The following is a 25460-nucleotide window of genomic DNA, read 5'->3' as shown; positions in this document are numbered from 1 at the left end:
AGTTACCTTTTACTAAATGCAAAGTGGCTCAGGGTTCATGTAATAGCTAGCATGTTTTCAAACAAGAAAGAGTACACAGATTTTCTAGAGGGTGAGCATATTGGTAGAACAGTCATGAATTCCTCATTATTGTTTTAGTGAAATATGGCATTTTCTACTCTACATCTTAAAGATGCTATTATTAAAGTGAACTTTAAATGTGTGAACAAATTCACATTGCCTAGGAGATTTTTTCAAGAGGATAGTAAACAACTAATGGGGGGGGGGGAGAGAAACCTGACAACAGGCTGGATTTGATTTACAAGTTATATTTTGTTGAGCCCTGCATTAGCCCAATGGAAACCATATGTGTGCTACAGCCAAAAAATTATAGAATTGTGTGCCTAGAGAGTACATTCTAGTAGCAGAGTGAGGATAGATTTAAGTAGTAACAGTCTGGTCAATAAGGAAGGAGTAGGTTCTGAAGGTGGTTTATGAAATGTGATCAGAGAGAAGGTGCTGGTGGCACTGGAGAATATATACAGTAAAGGAACATAGGAACTGCACTCACCACATTATACAAAGGGGAACAGATTTGGGAAAGATGATTTCATCAGAGTCAGGTGACATTTGAAGAGTTGTCAGCAGAGGCCAGAGACAAAAGCCAAGTAGGTGGCAGCAGGTGAGGAAGGCAAAGATATCATCTTGTAATGTAATGCTTGGCTGAGACAGAGATGTCAGAGGTCTGCAGAGGAAAACACTAAACAATGGAGCTGGAGGAACCAAGAAAAGATTTGCACATGATTCTGAGAAGACAGAGAAGATAATTAGGAAATGTTTTTGAACATCACTCAAAATTAATTTTGCAAAACAAAGTAAAACCAAAGGAGTAACCACCAGTGTTGGGGGTTGGTCTGGTGCTGCTATGTATTCAAATGCTAACTCTTGGCCCTAAGATCTGCTTGTCTGATTCTCGTGTCCTCTTCTCTGACTGGTTAAGGAAAAGTGGCTACAGACAATTCTTTGGGAAAATAGAGGGAGCCAGGGTCTCAATTACTTGACTGGGAGTCACAGGTAGTGACCATGAAGAAAAGAAGAGAAAGAAAACAGAATGGAGGTCTCTATTACAAGGGATGGACCAGGGGCAGGTGGCCAAGAGAAGTGTGCCCAGAAAACAGACAGATGGAGAATAAACAGCCTGGGTGAGACTCAGACTGTAAGTAATTGGGAAGCACAGCTGTGAAACAGCCAGTCTACTGTAAGAAAAAAAGATTAGGGGTAATCTCCCAGTAATCATGATAAAGCTCATTAAATAAATCTTGATTATTGGTCTCCATCTTGATTATTGGGGGAATTGGCTGGGTCATATTGAAAACTAATAGAGTTACTAATAACATTTTTAGAGGCAAGCCTGCAGAGGGAGAAGAACTGGGAGAGGAGAATGAGTAGTAGCAGCAGGAAATAATGCCAACCAGCCAGTACAAACAATAACGGCAAAAATGCTGCAAACTGTGGAAGTGAGGCTCAAACACTCAAAAGCAGATGCCTTGACAATTTGAAAGTAAGGAACCCTGGAGCAGCTAGGGACAGGATCCTTCTGGTCTTCATCTGCACCCACAAACTAAGGCTGTTCCACAGCCCTCCATACCCAAATCCCGCCTGAAGAGAGCTGGTCTCCCAGAAGTGCTGACACTCCTAGTCCCACAGGGGAGACCACCACCTTCACTACAATAACTGTCTAAAGAGGGACCCGCCAGGAGCACACAGGCCACAGGAACTGCAGAGCAGCCTGGGACAGGAGCCTTCTGGTTTCCATCTGTGCCCCTGAGCTAATGCTGCCCCACAGCCTTTCATACCCAAATTGTGCCCAGAGAGAGCTGGTCTCCCAGGAATGCTGACATGCCTATGATCACAGTCTCACAGGTCTACAAGAAGGACAAGCTCCAGTTAGAGACAGCAAGACCAACTAACACCAGAGATAACCAGACGGCAAGAGACAAGCATGAAAACCTAAGCAACAGAAACCAAGGCTAGTTGGCATCATTGGAATCCAGTTCTCTCACCACAGAAAGTCCTGGATATCCTAACACACCAGAAATCAAGATTTGGATTTAAAATCACATTTCATGATGATGATAGATGACATTAAGAGGGAGATAAATAACTCCTTTAAAGAAATACAGGAGAGGGAGGGATTAGGGGGATGTTTGCCTGGAAACCGGGAAAGGGAATAACACTTGAAATGTATATAAGAAATACTCAAGTTAATAAAAAAAAAAAAGAAATACAGGAGAACACAGGTAAACAAGTAGAAGCCCTTAAAGAGGAAACACAAAAAAATCCCATAAAGAATTATAGGAAAAGATAACCAAACAGGTGAAGGAATTGAACAAAACCATACAGAATCTAAAAATGGAAATGGAAACAATAAAAAAAAATCATAAAGGGAGACAATCGTGGAGATAGAAAACCGAGGAAAGGGATCAGGAGTCATAGATGCAAGCATCACCAACAGAGTACAAGAGATAGAAGAGAGAATCTTGGGAACAGGAGATACCATAGAAACATTGACACACAGTCAAAGAAAATGCAAAATGCAAAAAGCTCCTAACCCAACACATCCAGGAAATACAGGATTCAATGAGAAGACAAAACCTAAGGATAATAGGTATAGAAGAGAATGAAGACTCCTAACTTAAAGGTTCAGTAAATATCTTCAACAAAATTATAGAAGAAAATTTCCCTAAACAAAAGAAAGAGATGCCCATGAACATACAAGAAGCCTAGAGAACTCAGAGACTGGACCAAAAAAGAAATTTCTCCCATCACATAATACTCAAAAAAAAAAAAAAAACACCAAATGCACAAAACAAAGAAAGAATATTAAAAGCAGTAAGGGCAAAAGGTTAAGTGACATATAAAGGCAGACTTATAAGAATTACACCAGACTTCTCACAAGCAACTATAAAAGCCAGAAAATCCTGGGCAGATGTCATACAGACCCTAAGAGAACACAAATGCCAGCCCAGGCTACTATACCCAGCAAAACTTTCAATTAATATAGATGGAAAAATCAAATTTTTCCATGGCTAAACCAAATTTACACAATATCTTTCCACAAATCGAGTCCTACAAAGGATAATAGATGGAAAACTCCAACACAAGGAGGGAAACTATACCCTAAAAAAAGAAAGTAATCTTCTTTCAACAAACCCAAAGGAAGATAGCCACACTATCACAATTCTACCTCTAAAAACACAAATAACAGGAAGCAGCAATCACTATTCTTTAATATCTCTCAATATTAATGGACTCAACTCACCTATAAAAAGACATATGCTCACAGATTGGATATTTAAACAGGACCCAGCATTTTGCTGCATAGAAGAAACATACCTCAATAACAAAGACAGACACTACCTCAGAGTAAAAAGGCTGAAAAAAAGTCTTCCGAGCAAATGGTCCCAAGAAACAAGCTGGAATAGCCATTCTAATATTGAATAAAATTGACTTTCAACCAAAAGTTATCAAAAAAAAAGATAAGGGAGGAATAATCTACAAAGATGAGCTCTCAGTTCTGAACATCTATGCTTCAAATACAAGGGCACCCACATTCTAAAAGAAACTTTACTAAAGCTCAAAGCATACATTGCACATCATACGATAATAGTAAGAGACTTCAACACCTCAATCTTAGCAATGGATAGATATATGGAAACAGAAACTAAACAGAAACACAGTGAAACTAACAGAAGTTATGAACCAAATGGATTTAACAGATATCTGTAGAACATTTCATCCTAAAACAAAAGAATAGACCTTCTTCTCAGCACTTCATGGCACCTTCTCCAAAATTGACTCTATAACTTTTCACAAAACAGGCCTCAACAGGAACAAGAAGATTAAAATAATCCCACGCATCCTATCATATCACCATGGACCAAGACTTGTCTTCAATAAAAAAAACAACAGAAAGTCCACATACATATGGAAGCTGAACAATACTCTACTTAATGATAACTTCATCAAGGAAGAAATAAATAAAGGAATTAAAGACTTTTTAGAATTTAATGAAAATGAAGGCACAACATACCCAAAGTTATGGGAAAAAATGAAAGCAGTCTAAGAGGAAAACTCATAGCTCTGAGTGCCTCAAAAAGAAATTGGAGAGGTCATACACTAACAGCTTGACAGCACATCTGAAAGCTCTAGAACAAAAAGAAGCAAATCATGCAATAGCAGTAGAAGGCAGGAAATAATCAAACTCAGGGCTGAAATCAACCAAGTAGAAACAAAAAACTATACAAAGAATCCCGAAAACCAGGAGCTGGTTCTCTGATAAAATCAACTAGATAGATAAACCCTTAGCCAGACTAACTAGAGGGTACAGAGAATGTATCCAAATTAACAAAATCAGAAATGAAAAGGGACATATAACAACAGAAACTGAGGAAATTAAAAAAAAAAACATCAGATCCTACTACAAAGCCTATATTCAGCAAAACTGGAAAATCTGGATGATACAGACAATTTTCTAGACAGATACCAGGTACCAAAGTTTAATCAGAATCAGATAAACCATCTTAACAGTCCCATAACCTCTAAAGAAATAGAAGAAGTCATTAAAAGACTCCCAACCAACCACTACCACCACCACCAACAACAACAACAAAGACTCCCAACCAAAAATTTCCCAGGACCTGGTGCTTTTTGTGCCGAATTCTATCAGACCTTCAAAGAAGACCCAATACCAATACTCTTCAAACTATTCCACAAAATAGAAGCAGAAGGTATGCTACCTACTTTGTTCTATGAAGACACAATTATGCTTATACCTAAACCACACAATGTCCTACCAAGGAAAAAGAACTTCAGACCAATTTTCCTTATGCATATCAATGCCAAAATACTAAATAAAATCCAGCAAACAGAATCCAAGAATACATCAAAATGATCATCCATCATGATCAAGTAGGCTTCATCCCAGGGATGCAGGGATGGTTTAATGTAAGGAAATCCATCAACATAATTCACTATACAAACAAACTCAAAGATATAAACCATATGATCATCTCATTAGATGCTGAGAAAGCATTTGACAAAATTCAACACCCCTTCATAGTAAAAGTCTTGGAAAGGTCAGGAGTTCAAGGCCCATACCTAAACATAGTAAAAGCAACATACAGTAAACCAGTAGCCAACATCAAACTAAATGGAGAGAAACTTGAAGTGATCACATTAAAATCAGGGACTAGACACAGGTGCCCACTCTCTCCCTACCTAGTCAGTATAGTACTCGAAGTCCTAACCAGAGCAATTAGACAATAGGAGGTTAAAGGGATACAAATTGGAAAGGAAGAGGTCAAAATATCACTTTTTGCAGATGATGATACTATACTTAACTGACCCTAAAAGTTCCACCAGAGAACTACTAAGCCTGATAAACAACTTCAGCAAAGTGGCTGGGTATAAAATTAACTCAAACAAATCAGTAGCCTTCCTCTACTCAAAGGATAAACAGGTTGAGAACAAAATTAGGGAAAAACGACACCCTTACAATAGTCACAAATAATGTAAAATATCTTGGTGTGACTCTAACCAAACAAGTAAAAGAACTGTATGACAAGAATTTCAAGTCCTTGAAGAAATAAATTGAAGATTTCAGAAGATGGAAAAATCTCCCATGCTCGTGTTATTAGCAGAGTTAATATAGTAAAAATGTCCATCTTGCTGAAAACAATCTATAGATTCAATGCAATCCCCATCAAAATTCCAACTCAATTCTTCATAGATTTAGAAAGAGCAATTTGCAAATTGATTTGGAATAACAAAAACCCTAGGATAGCCAAAACTATCCCCAACAATAAAAGAACTTCTGGAGGAATCACCATCCCTGACCTCAAGCTGTATTACAGAGCAATAGTCATAAAATCTGTATGGTATTGGTACAGAGACAGACAGATAGACCAATGGAATAGAATTGAAGACCCATAAATGAACCCACACACCTATGGTCACTTGATCTTTGACGAAGGAGCTAAAACCACCCAGTGGAAAAAAGACAGCATTTCCAACAAATGGTGCTGGTTCAACTGGAGGTCAGCATGTAGAAGAATCCACATTGATTCATACTTATCTCCTTATACAAAGCTCAAGTCCAAATGGATCAAGGACCTCTACATAAAAGGAGATACACTAAAACTAATAGAAAAGAAAGGGGGAAGAGTCAAACACATGGGCACTGGGGTAAATTCTTAAACAGAACACCAGTGGTTTATGCTCTAAGATTAAGAATTAACAATTGGGACCTCATAAAATTGCAAAGCTTCTGTAAGGCAAAGGACAGTGTCAATAGGACAAAATGGTAACCAACAGATTGGGAAAAGATCTTTACCAATCATCCATTCGACAGAGGGCTAATATCCAATATATATAAAGAATTCAAGAAGTTAGACTCCAGAGAACCAAATAAACCTATTAAAAATTGGGTATGGAGTTAAACAAAGAATTCTCAACTGAGGAATATCAAATGGCCATGAAGCACCTAAAGAAATGTTCAACATCCTTAGTCATCAGGGAAATGCAATTCAAAACAACCCTGAGATTCCACCTCACACCAGTGAGAATGGCTAAGATCAAAAACTCAGGTGACAGCAGATGCTGGCAAGGATGTGGAGGAAGAGGAACACTCCTCCATTGCTGGTGGGATTGCAAGGTGGTACAACCATTCTGGAAATCAGTCTGGAGGTTCCTCAGAAAATTGGACATTCTACTACCCGAGGACCCAGCTATACCATTCCTGGGCATATACCCAAACGATGCTCCAACATATAACAAGGACACATGCTCCACTATGTGCATAGCAGCCTTATTTATAATAGCCAGAAGCTGGAAAGAACCCAGATGTCCTTCAACAGAGGAACGGATACAAAAATGTGGTACATTTACACAACGGAGTACTAGTCAGCTGTTAAAAACAATGACTTCATGAAAAATTTTAGGGAAATGGATGGAATTAGAAAGTATCATCCTGAGTGAGGTAACCCAGTCACTAGAGAACACACATGGTATGCACTCACTGGTAAGTGGATATTAGCCCAAATGTTCTGAATACCCCCAAAAAACAATTCAGAGACCCAATGAAGCTCAAGAAGAAGGAAGACTGGGTGAATGTACCTCACTAAATGTAGGCCAATCTGCTTATAACTTTTTTAAAATCTTGAAACAACGTGGACAAAACTAGGCTCATGTTTTATAGGAAGTACTTCTCAAGAAAGTAAAAAATTGCCCCTGAAGAAGTTGCTTACATTGGAGCATAAACGTGGAGCTTATGATGTGTATACAGGTCAGTTTCACCGGGATTAACCCCTTTACAGGACAGACAAAATAGAATCACAGCGATAACAGCTCCTGCATCCTGGGACCTACTGGGACTCCAGGAGCAACTGGAATGCATCTGCAACTGATACACAGTTTAGTTATGGCGTGGCTTTGTTCTCAGGTGGAGTTCCTCTGGGCTTTCTGGCTAGACTATGCCCTGGTCTGAAAAACACCTTGAGAACCCAGAGATGCTCTTATGTGGATGGAACGATCTCTAAAGGACAAAGTGTAAAAAAATGGCAGGTTCTGTTCTGAGCAACAGTTAAAATAGAAGCATTTACTGTCTATGCTAATCTGCCGTGTTTGACGCTGAGATAATGGAAGTGGAGTCCCACATAGAACTTTGCCAGAACTTAAAAATGCTGTCAACAAATTTACTTAGAAAAACATGTAGAAGATATTAAAAACATGTAAAAGCACAAAAAGAGGAAGTACGATAGTAGATAGTATATATATTATATTACATAAAATGGATATATTGTTATAGTACATCATTATATATTATAATAATAAAAAGGTGTAGCAATTATACAGACATGAAATTAAGTGACTCAAAAATCCATAATATGTAATAATCTTACACTAACAAAATTAAAGTAAGAAAATGTGAATGGGTACTGTTTTATCCACACACATAATTACTTCCAAAATTTAGAATAATACCAAATAGAATGTAGTGTTTAGAAAAAAGTCAACAGGGGCTGGGGATTTAGCTCAGTGGTAGAGCGCTTGCCTAGGAAGTGCAAGGCCCTGGGTTCGGTCCCCAGCTCCGAAAAAAGAACCAAAAAAAAAAAAAAAAAAAGAAAAAAAAAGAAAAAAGTCAACAGACCACAGACCACAATATTTATCCACAAATATATTGATTTTAAAAGCAATTGTAGCATGGAAGACCAACTAAAATAAATTATTATAACCCCCTGCAAGTGTTAGATTTTCAATCTGTGTCCTAGTAAACTAAAATACCAGAACTAAACTAAAATGAAGACTTTGGATATGAGAATATCACTTAGGTTTCCCCTAACTGTAAATGCAGTGGAAGGAGTCATGGGCATTGCTCAGTAGAGCTCAATTCAACAGTAACTAAAGGAATTTGATTTAAAGCAATTTTTATTGTTTTATTCATAAGATATAAATATAGAGAGACATATAAATATAGAAAAAATTCTAGATTTCTTCTTGTCAGTCTGTAGATGCATAAAATAACAAAATTTAATCTTTTTGATTACCTCTTGGATTTTAGTTGAAAGGAAACAATTAAAGTAATGAAAAATAATGATCATGTATGGACACGATGATTTCAGTTTTTCTAATTGGAAGAATTTTGGCAGCCACAACTATCTAAGAAAACTACTGGTATCACCATAGACTGTTACAGTGAGTACAAGGACTGTGAACAGAGATGAGGTGGCAAGCAGATATCGGAGTTCAAGGCTAGTCTGGTCTACAAAGTGAGTTCTGAGATCACTAAGACTACACAGAGAAACCCTGTATCAAAAACCTGGAAACAAATAAACAAACAAAAAACCAAAGAAACAAATCGTGAATGGTTGTGAGTCAACATGAGAAGCAGTGAAAGATAGCATCATTTATAAAATCTGATTAATCTTATCTGATTAATCCCAGCACTTGAGAGGCAGAGGCAGTATGATCTCTTGAGTTCAAGGCCAGCCTGGTCTATAGAGTAAGTTTCAGGACAGCCAGGGCTACAGAGAGAAACCCTGTCTCAAAAACAAAACAAACAAATGAACAAAATATAGTAATGTTTCTGTATGGACGAAGATCAACTGGTTTAATGCTGTAAGGTAGTATTTCCACAGCAGTATTTTCAAATTACTTTTGATATATTTTAAGTATATACAAAAATGCAGAACAGTCAAGGAAGTAGAACCAGTTATCATAAATTTCTCCCAAACCATATGTCTTAAGAGACGGTTCTATAGTGTCAGCTTATCACAAATCACTAATAATACTGCATTAATCAACCTACTCTCACCCACAGAGAGACATCTGGAAGAATAAACATAAACGAGCAGGTTCTCTGTGTTCTGTACATTGTGTTAGTGGTGTTTCTTCTTACCTCAGAGAACTAACAGGGTAAAATACTTTAGCCATACTTTTCAGGGGCAGTCTGATTTGGATAGTTCTAGTTCCTAATTACTCAACACACAACCCACATAAACACCCATTCTCTCTCTTTTCCAGATCAATGACCATGTCTCCAGGAACAACCTGAGAGAATTCGAGGCATTGAAACTTTCATAATGTAATGGTGCCTGGCATCAAGAAAGCGTTTGATAACTTGTTAGGATTCGTTTGTTACTGTGTTCCTAATTTTAGAAAGCATGAAAGTGTTTTGAACCTTTTGTATCTTAGGACTATGCTGTATTTACAGGAAAAAGAAAGAGTTAAAAAAAATTCCTAAAGGAATGTACACTTTGTATTCCCCAGACTATCCTATCTGTCAATCTGGTCTCTGATATTCTCATATAGGAGTGTGTAGGGAGAATAAATAAGATATTTCTATACAATCAGAACATTCTAATGTGAGAAAGTGTACTGATACAAGTGTCCTGAGGTGGACGGACACAGACCCTTTTCCACGATGAACCTTGAGTTTCTTTTCACCTTTTAATGAATGAAAACTCACTTATCCTGTGAGATAAGGATGTCCACAGACACTGCCAGTACCCATCTGGGGAACTCAGAACCTTCCCTGCTCATCAGAAGCCAAGCCTCTGGCTTATCAGAAGCACCTGGGACATAGGCTTCCAAGCCTAAGCAAAACCGCATCAGCACGTGGTTATGGATGGGGTTGGCTTTTATTTTATCCCGCAAGAAGTGTAGTGCTCTCAGTTTGCTCTCAGCGTTTCCCGTCATTTCCCGTAAACTGATTGACATGGATGCCCTCTTCCCACCTGGAATGGGAGGATTTTGTTTTAAATGGTGCCATTGCTTATTAACCTAGAAGCACAGCTTTGCCTTAATTAGATTAGGCTTTTGCAAAATTAGGAGTCGGCCAACGAATACATACACTGTCATCCCAGCGTAAGTAAGGCTGCATAACCAAACAAATATTAGCAGCACTTAGTGAGAATTTCACGGCTGGAGAAGGGAGACAGGGTGGAGGCAGTCAAGAGCTATTGCGTGGGCAAACTGGCAGTGAACGTTCTCATGAAGGAGTCAAGTTGCTGCTGCCAAGTGTTAGGGGAAGTGTCACACCTGCTCTGGCAGAAAGGGAGAGGGAGGAAGGAGGCAGTGCCAGGGTGGCACTCATAGAACGTCATGGACGCTGTCTAGTGAGACATTTGGGAAAGCATTTACTTGGATGTTTTATTTTTCTTGGATATTTTATGTATTTACATTTCAAATGTTATCCCCTTTCCCCCTGTAAAATTAAAAAAAAAGTACTTGACAATAAATATGGAAGAAAAAATATACTAGGTTAAAATAGAATATGACTTTTATAGAAAATGAAATACATAATCATCCACTGCACCTCCTTTGAATGAATATTAAATAAATATGGTGATATTAAAGAGTGTCATAATTTAATTTCTAAAGTAGTTTAAAATTGTTGTGGTTATATACTACCTATGCTATAGTACCCTCTAACTACAGATTTCTTGTAACTCAAAAAAAAAAAAAGAAAAACATTTACTAAATACTTTACTAAATACTAAAAACATTTACTAAAATATTAATAGATACTTGGACTTTCATTTCCTGAAAAATAACATGTCATCCTTGCGCGCTCCACTTTCACAAGAGTGGAAAATGATGAAACGTTTGTATTTTCAAATTTGAGGGGAGAAGGTTTATTACTGTTTTTTTTTCCCCATTAGTGGATAAAGGTACAGATGCGTTGGTTAAGAGTGTAGAGCATAAAGTAAAACGCACAGTGCCTTTTGCCAAGGCTGTGTGACATTTCCACTTTCCCCCACATCTTACTATAAAACATTTCAAGCATATGCATGCATTTTTATTCAGAGGGAAGCTGAATTCCTGGACATTTGCCACCGAGACTGCACAGCTCTCGAGGTTTTCTCCTGTTTGGGCCAACCGACCTGGTTCCTCACTCAGCTCTTAGAGGAGGTGGACACACCCCAAAGTCAGTTGTGCACATCAATATCATCCTTACCACCGACTTTAAACCATCCCCGAATTCCTTCCACACATACACTCAAGGCTGGCCCAGAGCCTTCCAGGAGGCTGGTATATATTTGATTTCCAACTCCTACTTCCACATCAAATGTATTCCAAACCAGCAGCCTATTCAGGGCACAAAGTTCACCAAACCTTGCCCTGATTCTTTCTGTATTTCCAGAACTGTTCACTGTGTTCACTAAAGAATATTAAATTCAGAAGCAGAAGCTGCATGGGAGGTATCAGAACCATTGTTTTCAGGAACTAATATGGGACTTGAAGAATGGACCGTGTACCATCCAATCCGTACTCAGGTTTGATGATGGAGACTGATCAGTCCGGTTGCCAGCGAGGCACAAAAGGGGGAACAGAATTCTCAGCATGGGAGAGCTAAGGATTGGTGATGGAGGCGAGGCTTCTCCATTGACTTCTAGTTTTCAGGAGCCCCAGCATCTCTTTATCCAGCATCTCTCCTGTTTCTTCATTGTGGGTTGAGTGCTTTTAAGTGTATTTTTAGAATAGCAAACAGTGTATATTGCGAAGCAGAAATGTTCATTACAGACACCTATGAATACGCTATTCATTGCCATGTAGTTAAATATAGATCTTAACAATGAAAACAGTAAGTAATCACAATTGCCAAGATGTGTTAGTTTCCAGTTTTTGCAAGTGTCTTTGGCCAAGAAGGTGTCACCCTCCCAGGTCTAGTGTGACAACTTGCATGTGATAAACCCAAGAAAAAGAGAAACCTGTTCCTCACTGGTCAAAGGGTGGGTCCGGCCTCCGATCCCAATGAGCCTACTGCCTATTTGCAGGGAGAGTGAACAGCAAATGAAATAGAGGGACTTACCAAGTGGAAAGGAAGAGCAGCCGGACAAACAGGGATGTAAGTCCCTCCCTCCTGCCTTGTTCTGCTTATCAATTTAACAGCGCTTGTCCAGGTTAGGTGACTCTTCCTTCTGAGAATGGAGCCACCTGCAATGGGCGCGCTCGCTCAGTAACTTCAGGTGAACTCTGCTTAGAAGTTAGCAATTACAGCAGTTCCTCCCTCATGGTCATTTCTGGGATTAAACACGCTTTGGAAACTCCCTGAGTCACCCTCCCCACCTCCTAGGTGACTAATCTGACAATCTGCCTCCTTTGGGCCTGCTTTGTTGGGGTAGCTGTGTCCTGCCACAGAAAAACTTTACTGCGAAACGCTGCCTCATGCGGTTATGGGTACATGTGATAAAATTAGTTTCTCTCGGATGAATGTCCTCTTGTGATAAGCTCAACGATCCCTCCCCCCTCTTTTTTTTTTTTTTTTTTTTTTTTTTTTTTTGTAGTGAATAGCATTGCAACAAGTTCAATGGGCTACTTTCACACCCTGGCAAATCAAAATGTATTCATGCACCGTAACCCTCCAAAGGTCTAGGCTGTTCTTAGTAGATTTCACTGGAATTCTTTCATCTCAACGTCTGTCATAAATCAAGTTGAGCCCATGTTTATTTCAGCTCTGCTGCTTTTACTCTCTGCCAGGATTTACATAAGGATTGAATTTATTGCTGGCTTATCAGTATTTGTAGCTGAACACCAAGATGAATAGAAAGTCTCAACTCGGGCTTTTAGAATTACATAACTGAGATTAAGACACGTGACAAGGTCCTGAGAATTTTTGTGAGCAAAAGTTTATTTTTTGGTGTTTTAAAAGAACATTTTAATAGGCAAAACTCTCCCTCCCCCCTTTTTTTCCTCTATATATGAAGAGACAAGGTTCTTTGACCTCTTTAAAATCCCTCTGCCTCTAACATTTTGACTTTGTCCTATTTTGTGGGTTCTTTGCATTTTTTAACCTGCAAGTAAATACTTTTATATAGTTTTGCAATGCATTTGCTCATGTCAGGCACCTTTTAAAGGCATTCACTTATAAATTATATATTCTTTATAATATCCCTATTCAGTAGTATAATAATTTATGATGATTTATTCATTTTACATATGGGGAAACTGAATCATAAAAATCTTGCATTGTCCAAAGTCACAGAACTAACAGTGAACAGAGAATTGAGATTTATACACATAAAGCCAGTCCTAGGATGTATCGTTTAAAAACCATTTTTCACAAATAGTTAAGAGCTTTTGCTTAGAATTCTGGACACTGGTATGAGTGGGGATCTTTCCTGTAAAATGAAACGAAGCAGTAAATGACAAACTAAAGCAAACTTTGGGTGTTTCTCTGATTTGGGGAATTAAAACAAAAGTACTTGTACTACTAGGAAAACATGAGACTTTCTGGGTCTGGGTCTGGGTCTGAGTCTGGAGCAGCTGTTGTTTTAAAATTTATCAGATAGTTCAAATGTGCAGCCAGGCTGAGGACCATTAATCCAGACCTTCTTTTACTCAAGAACAGAGAACCATAAATTTAGCAGTGTAAGGGGCTAAATGTCTAAAGTCATTCTGAGCAGTTTTGTCTTCCTGTCACTATGGATCTGACTCTATTTTGGAGTCCTAAAGAAGTAAGCTAAGCACAGAGCCAATGAGGGTGATGTTACACTAAGCATACAGAAGAATACAGACAATAACTACCAACATGTATCAATAAAACTTCATCAAAAATTTGTCTACAGTACAACATTTTCAGAGGCAGGAATCAAGCCATTTTCAGGAAACAGAACCCAAGAAAATCAACAACTAAAACATAGGTTTAATCTGGGTGTGGCGGCGCATGTCTTCAATCCCCATACTCTGAAGGCAGAGTAAGGTAGACCTCTGTGAGTTCTAGGCCTATCCATTTTTCATAGCAAATTCCAGGTCAGACAGAGCTATGTAGTGAGACCCTGTCTCAAATAAATATATCAGATGTGTAAGTAAATGAATAAACAAAATGTGTGCTTACCCTAGATTAAATTTAAAGTAGCAGCTTAGAAATGACTTTATGAGTTCTGTTGAGAAATATAATAATACTCAAAGAATGTTTGAATAAAAGTAAGCAGATATTAGCAAGAATGTACAGTTAAGAAAAATGACAAATTTTAAATGGAAATGGAATGCTCATTCTTGCTACAAAGACTCAATAGAGGGATAAAACTTTTACTGGACATAGGTAAGGTAAACGACTGTCTTCATTTGAATTGAGCTGATGCTCCAAAGGCCTGTGATGTTAGTGCTCAAACTGAGTGTCCTGGCAAGATTTATGCCAGCCTTTCACAAGGTAGACTTATCTGAAAGGAGGGAACTTTATTGAGAAAATGTCCCCATAAGACCCAGCTGTAAGGCATTTTCCTAGTGATTGCTGGGAGATGGCCCAGCCCATGGTGTGTGGTGCTATCCCTGGGCTGGAGGTCCTGGGTTCTCTAAGAAATCAGGCTGAAGCAAAGTCATGGAAGCAAGCCAGTAAGCACCATCCCTCCATGCCCTCTGCATCAGCTCCTGCCTCCAGGTTCCTGCCCTCTTTGAGTTCGTGTCCTGACTTCCTATGATGAACAGCGACACAGAAGTGTAATCTGAATGCTTTGGTCACGGCAGCAGTAACCCTAACTAAGACATTGAGAAAGTGCTGGAAAATTGGAAATGCTGGTCACCCTGGAAGACAGTTGGGGCAAGAATGAGTGAACTAGAAGACGAAGCTGGTAAGTTAATATAGGATCCATCCAGAGACAAAAAGGAATACAGAATTTAAAGGAGCCATTGGAATCATTTAGGAAAAGTTGAGACAGGGTTTCTATAGAAGGAACTCTGGATAAGAAGATTGAAATAAAACTTGGGAAGGAGGAAATACTGGAGTTTTTTAGAATAAAAGAAAGCGGTTGCTTTGGATCAGGCTAGCCAATATATAGGTATAGATAAAAAATAAGTTTGCATCTCTCTACACCACACTAAAGATGCTAAACCTGATGACAAGCTCCTCAGAGAGAAAGGTAGAATTCACTACAGGGGATGGCAGTCTCAAAAGCACATTATGTTGGTGACAATGGAAGTCAGAAGCTATCAAAGCCATCAGAGAGGTGGCTCAAAGGGTCAAGTACTTGTTGCACATTCATGAGGACCAGAGTTCAGAGCCCCAGCAACCTTGTAAAAATCCGGGTAAGAGGATGCTCCAATTTTAGTACTGGGTGGTGGAGAGGAGGATCATGGGGCTCACTGGGCAGCATTATAATCGAATGGTTCTAAGTTCAGTGAGAGACCTTGCCTCCAAAAAAATTAAAGAAAGAATAGAGGAAGACACCTGGCATTGACCTCTCTGTCCCGTTCTGTAGCCCCTGAAATCAGAAGCCATTCGAGTAAGTCTGCAAAGTGCTGAGGCAAAGTGACTCTTCATTTTAGAATATTTGAATTCAGGTAAATTTTCATTTAAGAGATTAAAATATAGCTGATTCAGTCAAATGAAGGCCATGTATACATTTTAGTATTTAACATCATACTCTTTCCAAATTGTCACTTCTCTGTCGGAACCCAGCATGCATGGGATGGGAGCACATGTTCCTCTATTTTTGCTGTGTCTGACAGAAACATACCATGTCACTTACTCTATTAGGGTTGTCTATAAGTGAAAGTGATGTTAATCTTCTCTAACTAGGAATTTTAATAACTTGCAATTGGGTTGGAAGATTGTGGTAAAGAGGGTAATAATCCTATTGTGTTAAGACCCTTACTGTGTTTAGAAGGGTAATAATGGAAATACTGACTAATTTTAGAAATTGTGATAGTTTGAAAAGGAGTGGCCCCCATAAGCTCATATATTTGCTCTCTTGATCTCCAGTAAACGAGCTGTTTGGAAGGATTAGGAGATGTTGCCTTGTTGGAGGAGGTGTGGCCTTGTTGGAGGAGATATGGTCTTGTTGGAGGAGATATGGTCTTGTTGGAGGAGGTGTGGTCTTGTTGGAGGAGGTATGGCCTTGGAGGAGGTGTGGTCTTGTTGGAGGATGTGTGGTCTTGTTGGAGGAAGTATGGTCTTGTTGGAGGAGGTGTGGTCTTGCTGGAGGAGGTGTGGTCTTGTTGGAGGATGTGTGGTCTTGTTGGAGGAGGTATGGCCTTGGAGGAGGTGTGGTCTTGTTGGAGGAGGTGTGGTCTTGTTGGAAGAGGTATGGCCTTGGAGGAGGTGTGGTCTTGTTGGAGGAGGTGTGGTCTTGGAGGTGTGGTCTTGTTGAAGGAGGTATGGTCTTGTTGGAGGAGGTGTGGTCTTGTTGGAGGAGGTATAGTCTTGTTGGAGGATGTGGGTCATTGGAAGTGGGCTTTGAAGTTTCCAAAGTCCACCCAGGATCAGTGTCTCTTTCCTCCTGCTGCCTGTGGATCAGGCTTTCAGCTCCACAGCCTTGCACGTCTGCCTGCCTGATGCCATGCTCCCCACCATGATGATAATAGACTAACCCTCTATGACTGTAAGCAAGCCCCAATTAAATGCTTCCTTTTATAACAGTTTCTGTAGCGATGGTGTCTCTTCATAGCAATAGAACAGTGACAAATTGTTAGACAGTATTCAAAAATTTCGTGTGTGTGTGTGTGTGTGTGTGTGTGTGTGTGTGTGTAAGAAGATACAAGATACAGGAGCCTAGAACAGGAGCATATGATATAGAAGACTGATAAACATTTGGTTTTATGACTACATCGAGTCAGGAGTTTCACCTGTGTGGGGAATGGGCTTTTGCATGATACAAGAGAAAGAGGACAGGAGTGAAATCAATAAAGGAGCAGGTGTGTTATCACATACAAACCTCACACTCATGAGACAGAGGCAAGTGGAGTTTTGTAAGGATGAGGCTAGCATATATGTATGTGTATTGTATGTGTATGTGTATATGATGTATATGTATGTGTATGTGCATGTGTATATGTATGTGTATATTTATGTATGTATACATACCACATATGTGTATAATACACATGTAATATTTATACATTGATACACATACATACATAGAGATATTCTTATATATGTTCTATATGCATATATATGTATAATATATAATACACACACATATATAAAATGTAAAATCACTTAGTTATCCATATGAAAACATATCAGATGCCCACCTCAGGTCACAAATGTAAACAAAATCCTGATGCTTAAAGATTTAAGTGTCCATATTAAATCTTTAAGAAAACACATTCAAGGAAAAACTAAGAAATGGCTTTAATATTTAGTGGTAAGGAATAACTTCTTTAAAATCACATCAAAACCAGAAATGATAGCAAATGTCTGTAAAATTCGACAGCATTAAAAATTTAAATGCGGGGTTGGGGATTTAGCTCAGTGGTAGAGCGCTTGCCTAGGAAGCGCAAGGCCCTGGGTTCAGTCCCCAGCTCCGAGAAAAAAAATTTAAATGCCTGACCAGCATGACGGCTTAGCAAATGTGCTTGTTGACAAGCCTGACTACCTGAGTTACACTTATGCGGTCCACAAGGTGAAAGGAGAGAGCCATTTCCATAAGTTTGCCCTTTGAACTGCACATGCCTGCTCTGGTCTGTGCATACCCCTCCCGTCCAAGCACACATAAGTAAATAAGCATCATTTAAAATATTTTAAAATATCTGTATGAAAAGAGATAGCGAAATGAAAGTGAGCAGGAAGTCAGTTATTGAGAGGATAAACTTCGCACAGCTTACCCAAGACTAGAACCTGAAGTAGATAAGAAAACTCAGCGAACCAGCCGAAAAAGAGAGTGCGTAAGAGCAGAGTAAGAGAGTGTACACCCTTACACCAGTTTTGAAAATTTGGAAGTTGAAAATTGTGGCAAGAAACGAAGCGCCCGGTAATCGACGAAGTGATTGTAATTGAACTCTACATCTGTTCAGTGGGCGGGCCCGCTGCCTCAACGTGATGACCACGTGTTAACACGGTAACAATACACGGAAAAGAGAGAAAACCTTAAAAACCATTGAAAACCGAAACAGTGTTACATTAAAGATTCTAAATAGATATCATATGCTATTTTGTAAGTACCCATAGATGAAACGAAAGTATAAAAACATGACCGTGAAGGCCAAATGCTACTTTCAAATCAGGCATTCCTCTATAGAGGGAAGGAAAGACTCAGAACCAAAAGGGGGCAAAAAGCAAAATTCCACTTATTAAGGGGCTGTCGAAGTGCTAATATGCACTAATATAGCAGGTGAGAAAAGGGATATTTGTTATATTATTAAATGAAGTACGTATTTAATATATTTATCTAATTTTGAGATAGAGTCTCACTATGGGGCCCTAGGAGGCCTCGAATTCATGTCCTGGTTCTACATCTCCATTACTGGGGTTACAGACACGGACTCCTATCTTTTATGGTGTTATATTTAATAGGAGGACACAGAAGAAACAAAGGTCAAACAGGATGCCCATCCAAGCACTGGGGAAGTGATAGTGCAGTTACCAAACCAAGAACTGGAGGACCACACCCATTCACTTCAGAACAAATTCAGTGTGTCTCAGCCTGTGCTCCCAGCCTGTGCTCCCAGCCTGTGCTCCCAGAGGCAACCCTTACTTCATGCCACACACACTGGCAAAATAAGATGTCACTCAGAGATGGAAATGTTCATCCTTGGCTTAAAACGTGCCTGGTGTTACACAAGAATCTTTATGTTTTCACATCCTTGGATTACTATGAAATTCAGGGAGCTTGGAGTAGAGTCCTCACGGGAACCTTTTCTAGCTCTGATGTTCTTGGAGCATCATCTTCCAACTGGGTCTCCATTATAGTCCCTCACCTTACTCACTGGATTGTTTTCAGAGCCATTCCTAAACCTCAGAACCTGTACACTTCTTCTTTAATTTGGTGATATCTAAGACTGGGGGTGTGCGGGGACACTTTGAGGAATGGGGTGGGGGGACTGATGATATTTAGGCATTAAGCCAAGATCAAGGCTATCCAAAGGATGCGCATCAGTTTAGAAGAAGCCCCACTCAAAACATGAATCAGCACACAGCACCAGATCTTTGACTTGGAAGGCTACAGTGACTCTTGTGTACAACAGTAAAATCAATTTCTATGACCAGAAGGATTGTGTCCTTAAAAATTCGCTTGCAGATAGCTTAGCCCCTAAAGCAGCAGTTCTCAGCCTGTGGGGAGACCTCTTTGGGAGTTGCATCTCAGATACCCTGGGTATCCGTTATGTATGTTATGATTAATAACAGTAGCAAAATTGCATTTTTGAAGTAGCAATGAGATCATTTTGTGCTTGGGGAACCATCACTGCATGAGGAACTGTATTAAAGGGCCACAGTGTTAGAAAGATTGAGAACCACTGTCCTCAAGCATGGTATTAGGTAGGACATCAAGGAGGTGTTTATGCACGATGGCTCCACATTCATACTCATGAAAGAGGCCAAGTGAGCTTGTTTGCCTCTTCTACCATAGGAGTACACAGTAGGAAGCTTGGCAGTCTGACAGCCTGGATGGGGGCTCTCACTAGAACCCTGTCATACTTAGACCTGATTTTGGACTTTACAACCTCCCAAACTATGAGGTGCATGCACATTTATGTTGTCTATAACCATGCAGTTAAGGCATTTTATTAAAGTAGTCAAAATAAAGTGGGCAGCCTTCAAGGTCCAGTAATCACGTGACTTTGGCCTATTCCCTAACCATAGCTTGTCACTCTCGGTCATATCTCTCTCTCTCTCTCTCTCTCTCTCTCTCTCTCTCTCTCTCTCTCTCTCTCTCTCTCTCTCCCTCCCTCTCTCCCTTTTTCCCTCTCTCCCTCTCTCCCTCTCTCATGGTCTTTGAGACCCAAGCTACTGAATCCTGCTTTATAATTTTTTTTCGCATCTATGGTTTCTTCAACTGGAATTTTTGAGCCCGATCTCCCATGCCAAGTTCTTTTCACTAGGCTCCACCTCAGTTCCCATGTCACTGGTTTTGGGGAGGGTTATGGAGCTTCAGAAGCTGCCTCAAGGGTTCAGGGTGCAGGCAGAGTGGAGAACAAGCTCTGTCTTAAACCTCTGCTCAGTGTCTTCAGATCCTGTCTACAGAGACGGTCTCCCTCTGTTTTCTAAATCGGCTCCTTGATTATCTCCCTTAGGGATTAGGGTGCTGCATGTTTTCTTGGTGATTGTTCCCTCCCAAAGAGCAATGGCTCTCTAAGTATGGTCTAGTGGCTTCCTCAGTTGCAACAGGGAGATAATGCAAATTCTCAGGCCCCACTCTTAGCCTTCCTGTGGATCTTGAGGTACACCAGTCTGGGAAACAATCAGTGAATGAAGGCTTTTGGGGGAAAAGACCCTATCTGTGCTATTCACATGTTGTCTGCTGGGCTAGCAGAGCCCAGATGTGGAGAAATGGCTTAGCTAATCTTTGATGGATGGATGAGCGCTAACACACCTCAAACATATTTCATTAGTTACAGTTTCTATGTTGACAGAGGCTAAATGTAAAGAGTAAAACATGCCAAGGACCCAATTATAACCTTTACTTCATTACTCACTCTTCAAAACGTATGTATAAAATATATTTCAGCACACTTATGAGCACTTGAAAAACATTGCACATTATCAGAATATCTGCTTCTCTGTTCTCCAGTGGGTTTTATAAATTGGGCATTCCCGAAAGTACTTCTCATGTGGAAAGGTATCATCCTATTATTTCTCTTTAGAATGGTAAAATTGCCTACTCCGTGCAATCCTTTCAGTCTTAAGTTCCATAATATTATAAGGGACGACATCAGAGACAGTTTAGGCTAGATCTGTAGCTTACAGGGCTGCTCCAGAGGGTTCAGGTCAAGATCCCTTATGAAGGAATAAGGAAACTGAGCCTGGATCCCAGCACCCCTTGCTCAGTGGTCATGAGCTTGTAGAGCCCACCTATCTAGAAATCTCATATATTTGCCTTCATAGCACAAAGTGCTTTTGTGCTTCCTTCACACATCTCTGCAGTTTCCTTGCCTGGAGGTTGTCGGGAGAGGACAGTAGAAGGCAGATTTCCCAGTAACCACTTGGGATACCATATGTGGTAAGTGAGTAGAAGAGCTTGGGGGAGGGGAGGGATGAGGCTAAGAGACACTTAATCAGTTCAACTCTGCCTCTGAATTCTGGGGGCAAAGGAACACAATGCCAGGGACCCGCCCTTTCAGTGTCCGATCCCAAGGACACCTGACATACTTTCCTGGTTAGTACTCGGAAAACAGAATGTTTTCATGGCACTCAGGATAGAAGCAGGTACGGATATGGATTCCTTGTTTGGATAAAGATTATCTTTGTGAAGAATTCCCCTGCAACTCCAAGAGACAGTCCTGGGCTTTTATTTCCCGTGGAACTGCCTTTTAGGATATTACAAAATCTAGAAAAACCCAAGCTTTGAGAACAGACAGACTTGTGTTCATATCTCAATTCCAATATTTAATAGCTGTGTTACATACCACTAACCTACTTCCTCCAGCTAGGCCCCACCCCTGAAGGTACCACAATTTCCCAGAACTACCTCATGAATCCAAGCCTGGAAGGTTCGAGAATGGGAGGCCTTTTCCGTCTAACCCATTATACTGCCAATGTGCATTTTATAGCTGAGTGAACTAAGACTCAGAAAGACAGTGGGTAACCTGCAGGAGGTAAGGCCCAGCCGGAGGAAGTGGGTTACTGGTGTGTGTGTGTGGGTAGGTCTTATGGGTTATACACCAGCCTCAACTCCAGCCAAAGTGCTCTGCTTCCTGCTCTACGGAGATCTGAGCAGCAGCTTCACACCTCTGTTGCCGGGGGGCAAGAGCTGTTCCTACCACCAAACCTTCTCTAACATAATGGGCTACATCTCCTTAAACGATCATCCAAAATAAGGCTACTCTCCTTAAGTTGTTCCTTAGCACTGCAACAAGGACAAAAACGAATGCAGGCAGCCAATGCCCTAAGAGCTATTATACAATTTAAATAACTTGTGTCTCTGGCTCACCAGTGTTAACTGCCAACATCCCACACTCCTTGAGAGTGTCTCTCTCTTCTTCAGAATCTATGTATTGGGGGTTGGAAGGAAGGAATCCAACCCTCCCCAGTGTCTGCCATGTGTCTGTGCCTTGGTAGCTGCTTTTATAATGACACTTTCCTGGGCTCATGAGCCCAGTAGGAAAATTGCTTCCAGTGCTGGCATCACTAGATGGAGAAAGAAGCCTGGAGCTTAAGCGACTTATAGAAAAGCATTAAGACTGGAAAGTAAAGTTAACCTATGAAAAGCGGTAAATGCAGATTATGTATGTATGTATGTATGTATGTATGTATGTATGTACATATGTATATGTATCTTTCAAGAAGAAAGAGTCTTCCTGTTATAGTCTGTGAAAGGTAATTCTGGGGAGAGATAAAGACTAATCATAATCTGCAGACAGGTATGTGTATGTACAAACGTAGACGCACACATATACCACACTGCAGGGGGTGTTACTTATGCTGCCCTCAAGAGGCAAACTTTAGATGTATCATCAAGAAGAGAATTGGTATTGGAAGTCTTAATTAAATGTGTTGCGTTCTTTTGCCACCTTGTCATTTTATGGTAATTTTGTCAATGGAAAATCATTGATGCTATGATGGTCTTTCTTATATCACAGTAAGGAAAAGGGAGGAAATGAAATAAACCAACTGAAATGTTCAATTGTCCTAGTCTAGAGGAAGAGAGAGGGAAATAGAAATAAGACGAAAAAAATACCAGAAATCTCTAATCATATGAAAATGATTAAGATAAATTATTGATACCAACCACATAATTGTTTAAAATGCTCCATCACTAAGGATGACATTATAACATAGGTGTTAGGCAAGTTATTTTAAATTAAAATGCAATGGGGAATGGCTTTATCTATTATAATAGCACAGAAAATTATACTTATAAAATATGTATTTAAACGGATGAAAATCTAGAAAAAATAGATATAAATTTACAGACTGTCCCTTTGGATTTCTTTATTGTCTCATTTTTATAGATCTATACTTCCAAGAAGCTCTTGAGCTAAGATGTGTTACTTCTACAGTAAGAAAATGACAGTTCTGATGAAAGAGACAGTCGGTTAAGTTTCTTTTCCTTTCCCTAATTGTCACGTTGTTCCCCTTTAGAAATCCATACCCTGTAAGTCACTGTAAACCTTAGTGTCCTACTTTAGTTTTGAGGAAACTATCAGCACCTAAGTCAAACCGTTTTCTAAGAATCCCGGACCCCAGAGGCTCAGTGTGAAGAGGCTGCACAGTGGTGACACCTCGGACGTACATAGCTGCGGGGAGGGCTGTGGGGCTCCATTTCTTCAGCTACTGTGAGCTCCCTCCCCTATGACTCTGCAACTCTCACTCATCTCTCTTCCTGCTCTTCCCTCCAGTGCAAGGTTATACTCTCTGACCTCTACACTTTCTTAATCCTGCCTCAAACAGTTCTGGAGGAACCCTCTGCTTTCCCCCATTACAGCAATTGTGGGCATCGCAGTCTCTCAGAGGCTGTCTTCTCGGTGGCCACCACCAAAGGAAGTGACTGTCTCTCTGTATCAAGAGAAGGGATGGCTCATTCCCAGTCGTTGGTGGGTGGTATGCAGAGATGGTTATGAGATTAAAAAAAAAAAAACCCAAAACCAAAAACCAAAAACAGTTCTCTTCCTGAATCAGGGAGCAAAATCCCACACAGTTCAGGGAAGTTAATTCTTCATAGGTAAAGGATGGGCAAACCGTGGGGCAGAATGTTAGTGTAGCTCGGTGACATTACAGGTTAAGCTAGTTTTTTGTGGTACACCTGGGAACCCACTCACTATTTTAATGTGCTCCAAATAATGACTTTCAATTAACTTTGGGAACACAGCCTGTCCCTAAGGTTTGGGTTTACTTGAGTTTTGTTTTCTTTGCTCAATTAAAATAAACAAAATAACTCCTTTTCCAAAACCCCCACGTTGTCAAACCCTCAGCAGCAAAGCTGCCCAACACTGGGATCTTTGAGAACTAAAGTACTCACCCAGGGACCGTGAAGGACTATGCCACTACTTTGTCATGCAACCCTGTTCAGTGTCAAAGACAAAGAATCCAACTTTCCTTTCTGTGAGGCAGATACTTTCCTCCCTTCTGACAGCTAGAATCTGAAAAGGGAACTTCCAAAGCCTCGATCTCAAAGGGCATAGCAGACACAGCAGCTTCCTCAACACAAGAACAACAGTGGGCATGTGCCAGTTCCAAAGGCAGTGAGAACTTGGGCATGGGCCCCCTCTTCCCCAGTATAGAAGGTAAGTGTGCTTGCCCGGAGACAAGAGAGAGCCATAAAAATCCGTGACTTACCATGTTTATTGGAAAGAACCGATACGCCTTGCACTCTGTGACCCCGCAGATGCTGTGAGTCCGGCAGTGAATGTGCAAGTTAACTGTGAAGAGCCTACTTCCTTTTCTGAGCAGTGTGGTCTAACCAGCCTTCACACATTGATATGGAAGGGCCCTATTTGCATTTTATCTCAGTCCAGGAACATTGTATGACTGACCTTGTTTCTCTTTGTTGTAGTTGAGAAGGGATAGATGAAGCTTTGAGGGCTGAAAGATTAATACCAAATTGAAAAACTATCTGAATACTGAACTTTCAGTGTTACTAACTTTGGCTTTATTTAAAAGCCTCTATTTTTTGATATATGTGAGTGCAAATATTTATTATCTGACTACATCTATCTATCATCTACCTATCAATCATCTATCATCATATATCTATCAATCATCCTTCTATCCATCTATCCATATCTATTAATCTATTACCCATCTATCCATCCATCCACCCATCTATGAAGGACCCACATTAAAATATTAGTAGGGATTGACTTGACTGGAGGTACAACAAGTAATTATTGCTTTGTTCTGCACTCTTGGTTTCTAAGATTTCAAACCCAAAGACATATCACTTGAGTGAAAAATAACTATAAAATTATAAAGAGTAAAAGGATCCTGAGCATTTAATCAACAACTTTAATATATTAGAACCCATGCCCTGGAATTGAAGTGGCAGAAATATTCATTAAGCTTATCACAGAATGCCATTCATTTTATTCAGAAAACGCAGTGAATG

At 39.9% G+C, this 25460-nt stretch overlaps 1 protein-coding gene across 40 annotated transcripts in view; it reads right to left on the bottom strand.

The window, feature by feature from the left end:
- The window catches only part of Fyb1 (FYN binding protein 1), a 149865-nt gene extending 125100 nt beyond the window's left edge, over positions 1 to 24765 (bottom strand). For 31 of the 40 annotated variants that reach the window (XR_015667192.1, XR_015667196.1, XR_015667194.1 and 28 more), the window contains exon 1: positions 24692 to 24765. Coding sequence is in view for 4 of the 40 variants with exons in the window: in XM_087630107.1 (XP_087486233.1) it covers positions 24692 to 24694 (3 nt within the window). In the remaining 36 variants the exon portion in view is untranslated. Of the gene's footprint in view, positions 1 to 12352; positions 12496 to 24691 lie in introns of those variants that run through there. The other 9 variants (XR_015667191.1, XR_015667195.1, XR_015667193.1 and 6 more) reach the window with 2 other exon arrangements.
- Between the last annotated feature and the right edge of the window lie 695 nt (positions 24766 to 25460).

Source organism: Rattus norvegicus, chromosome 2, assembly GCF_021556685.1.
Source record: "Rattus norvegicus strain SHRSP/BbbUtx chromosome 2, alternate assembly SHRSP_T2T, whole genome shotgun sequence".
Classification (NCBI taxonomy): Eukaryota; Metazoa; Chordata; class Mammalia; order Rodentia; family Muridae; genus Rattus; species Rattus norvegicus.
This window is presented reverse-complemented; position numbering and strand designations above follow the sequence as displayed.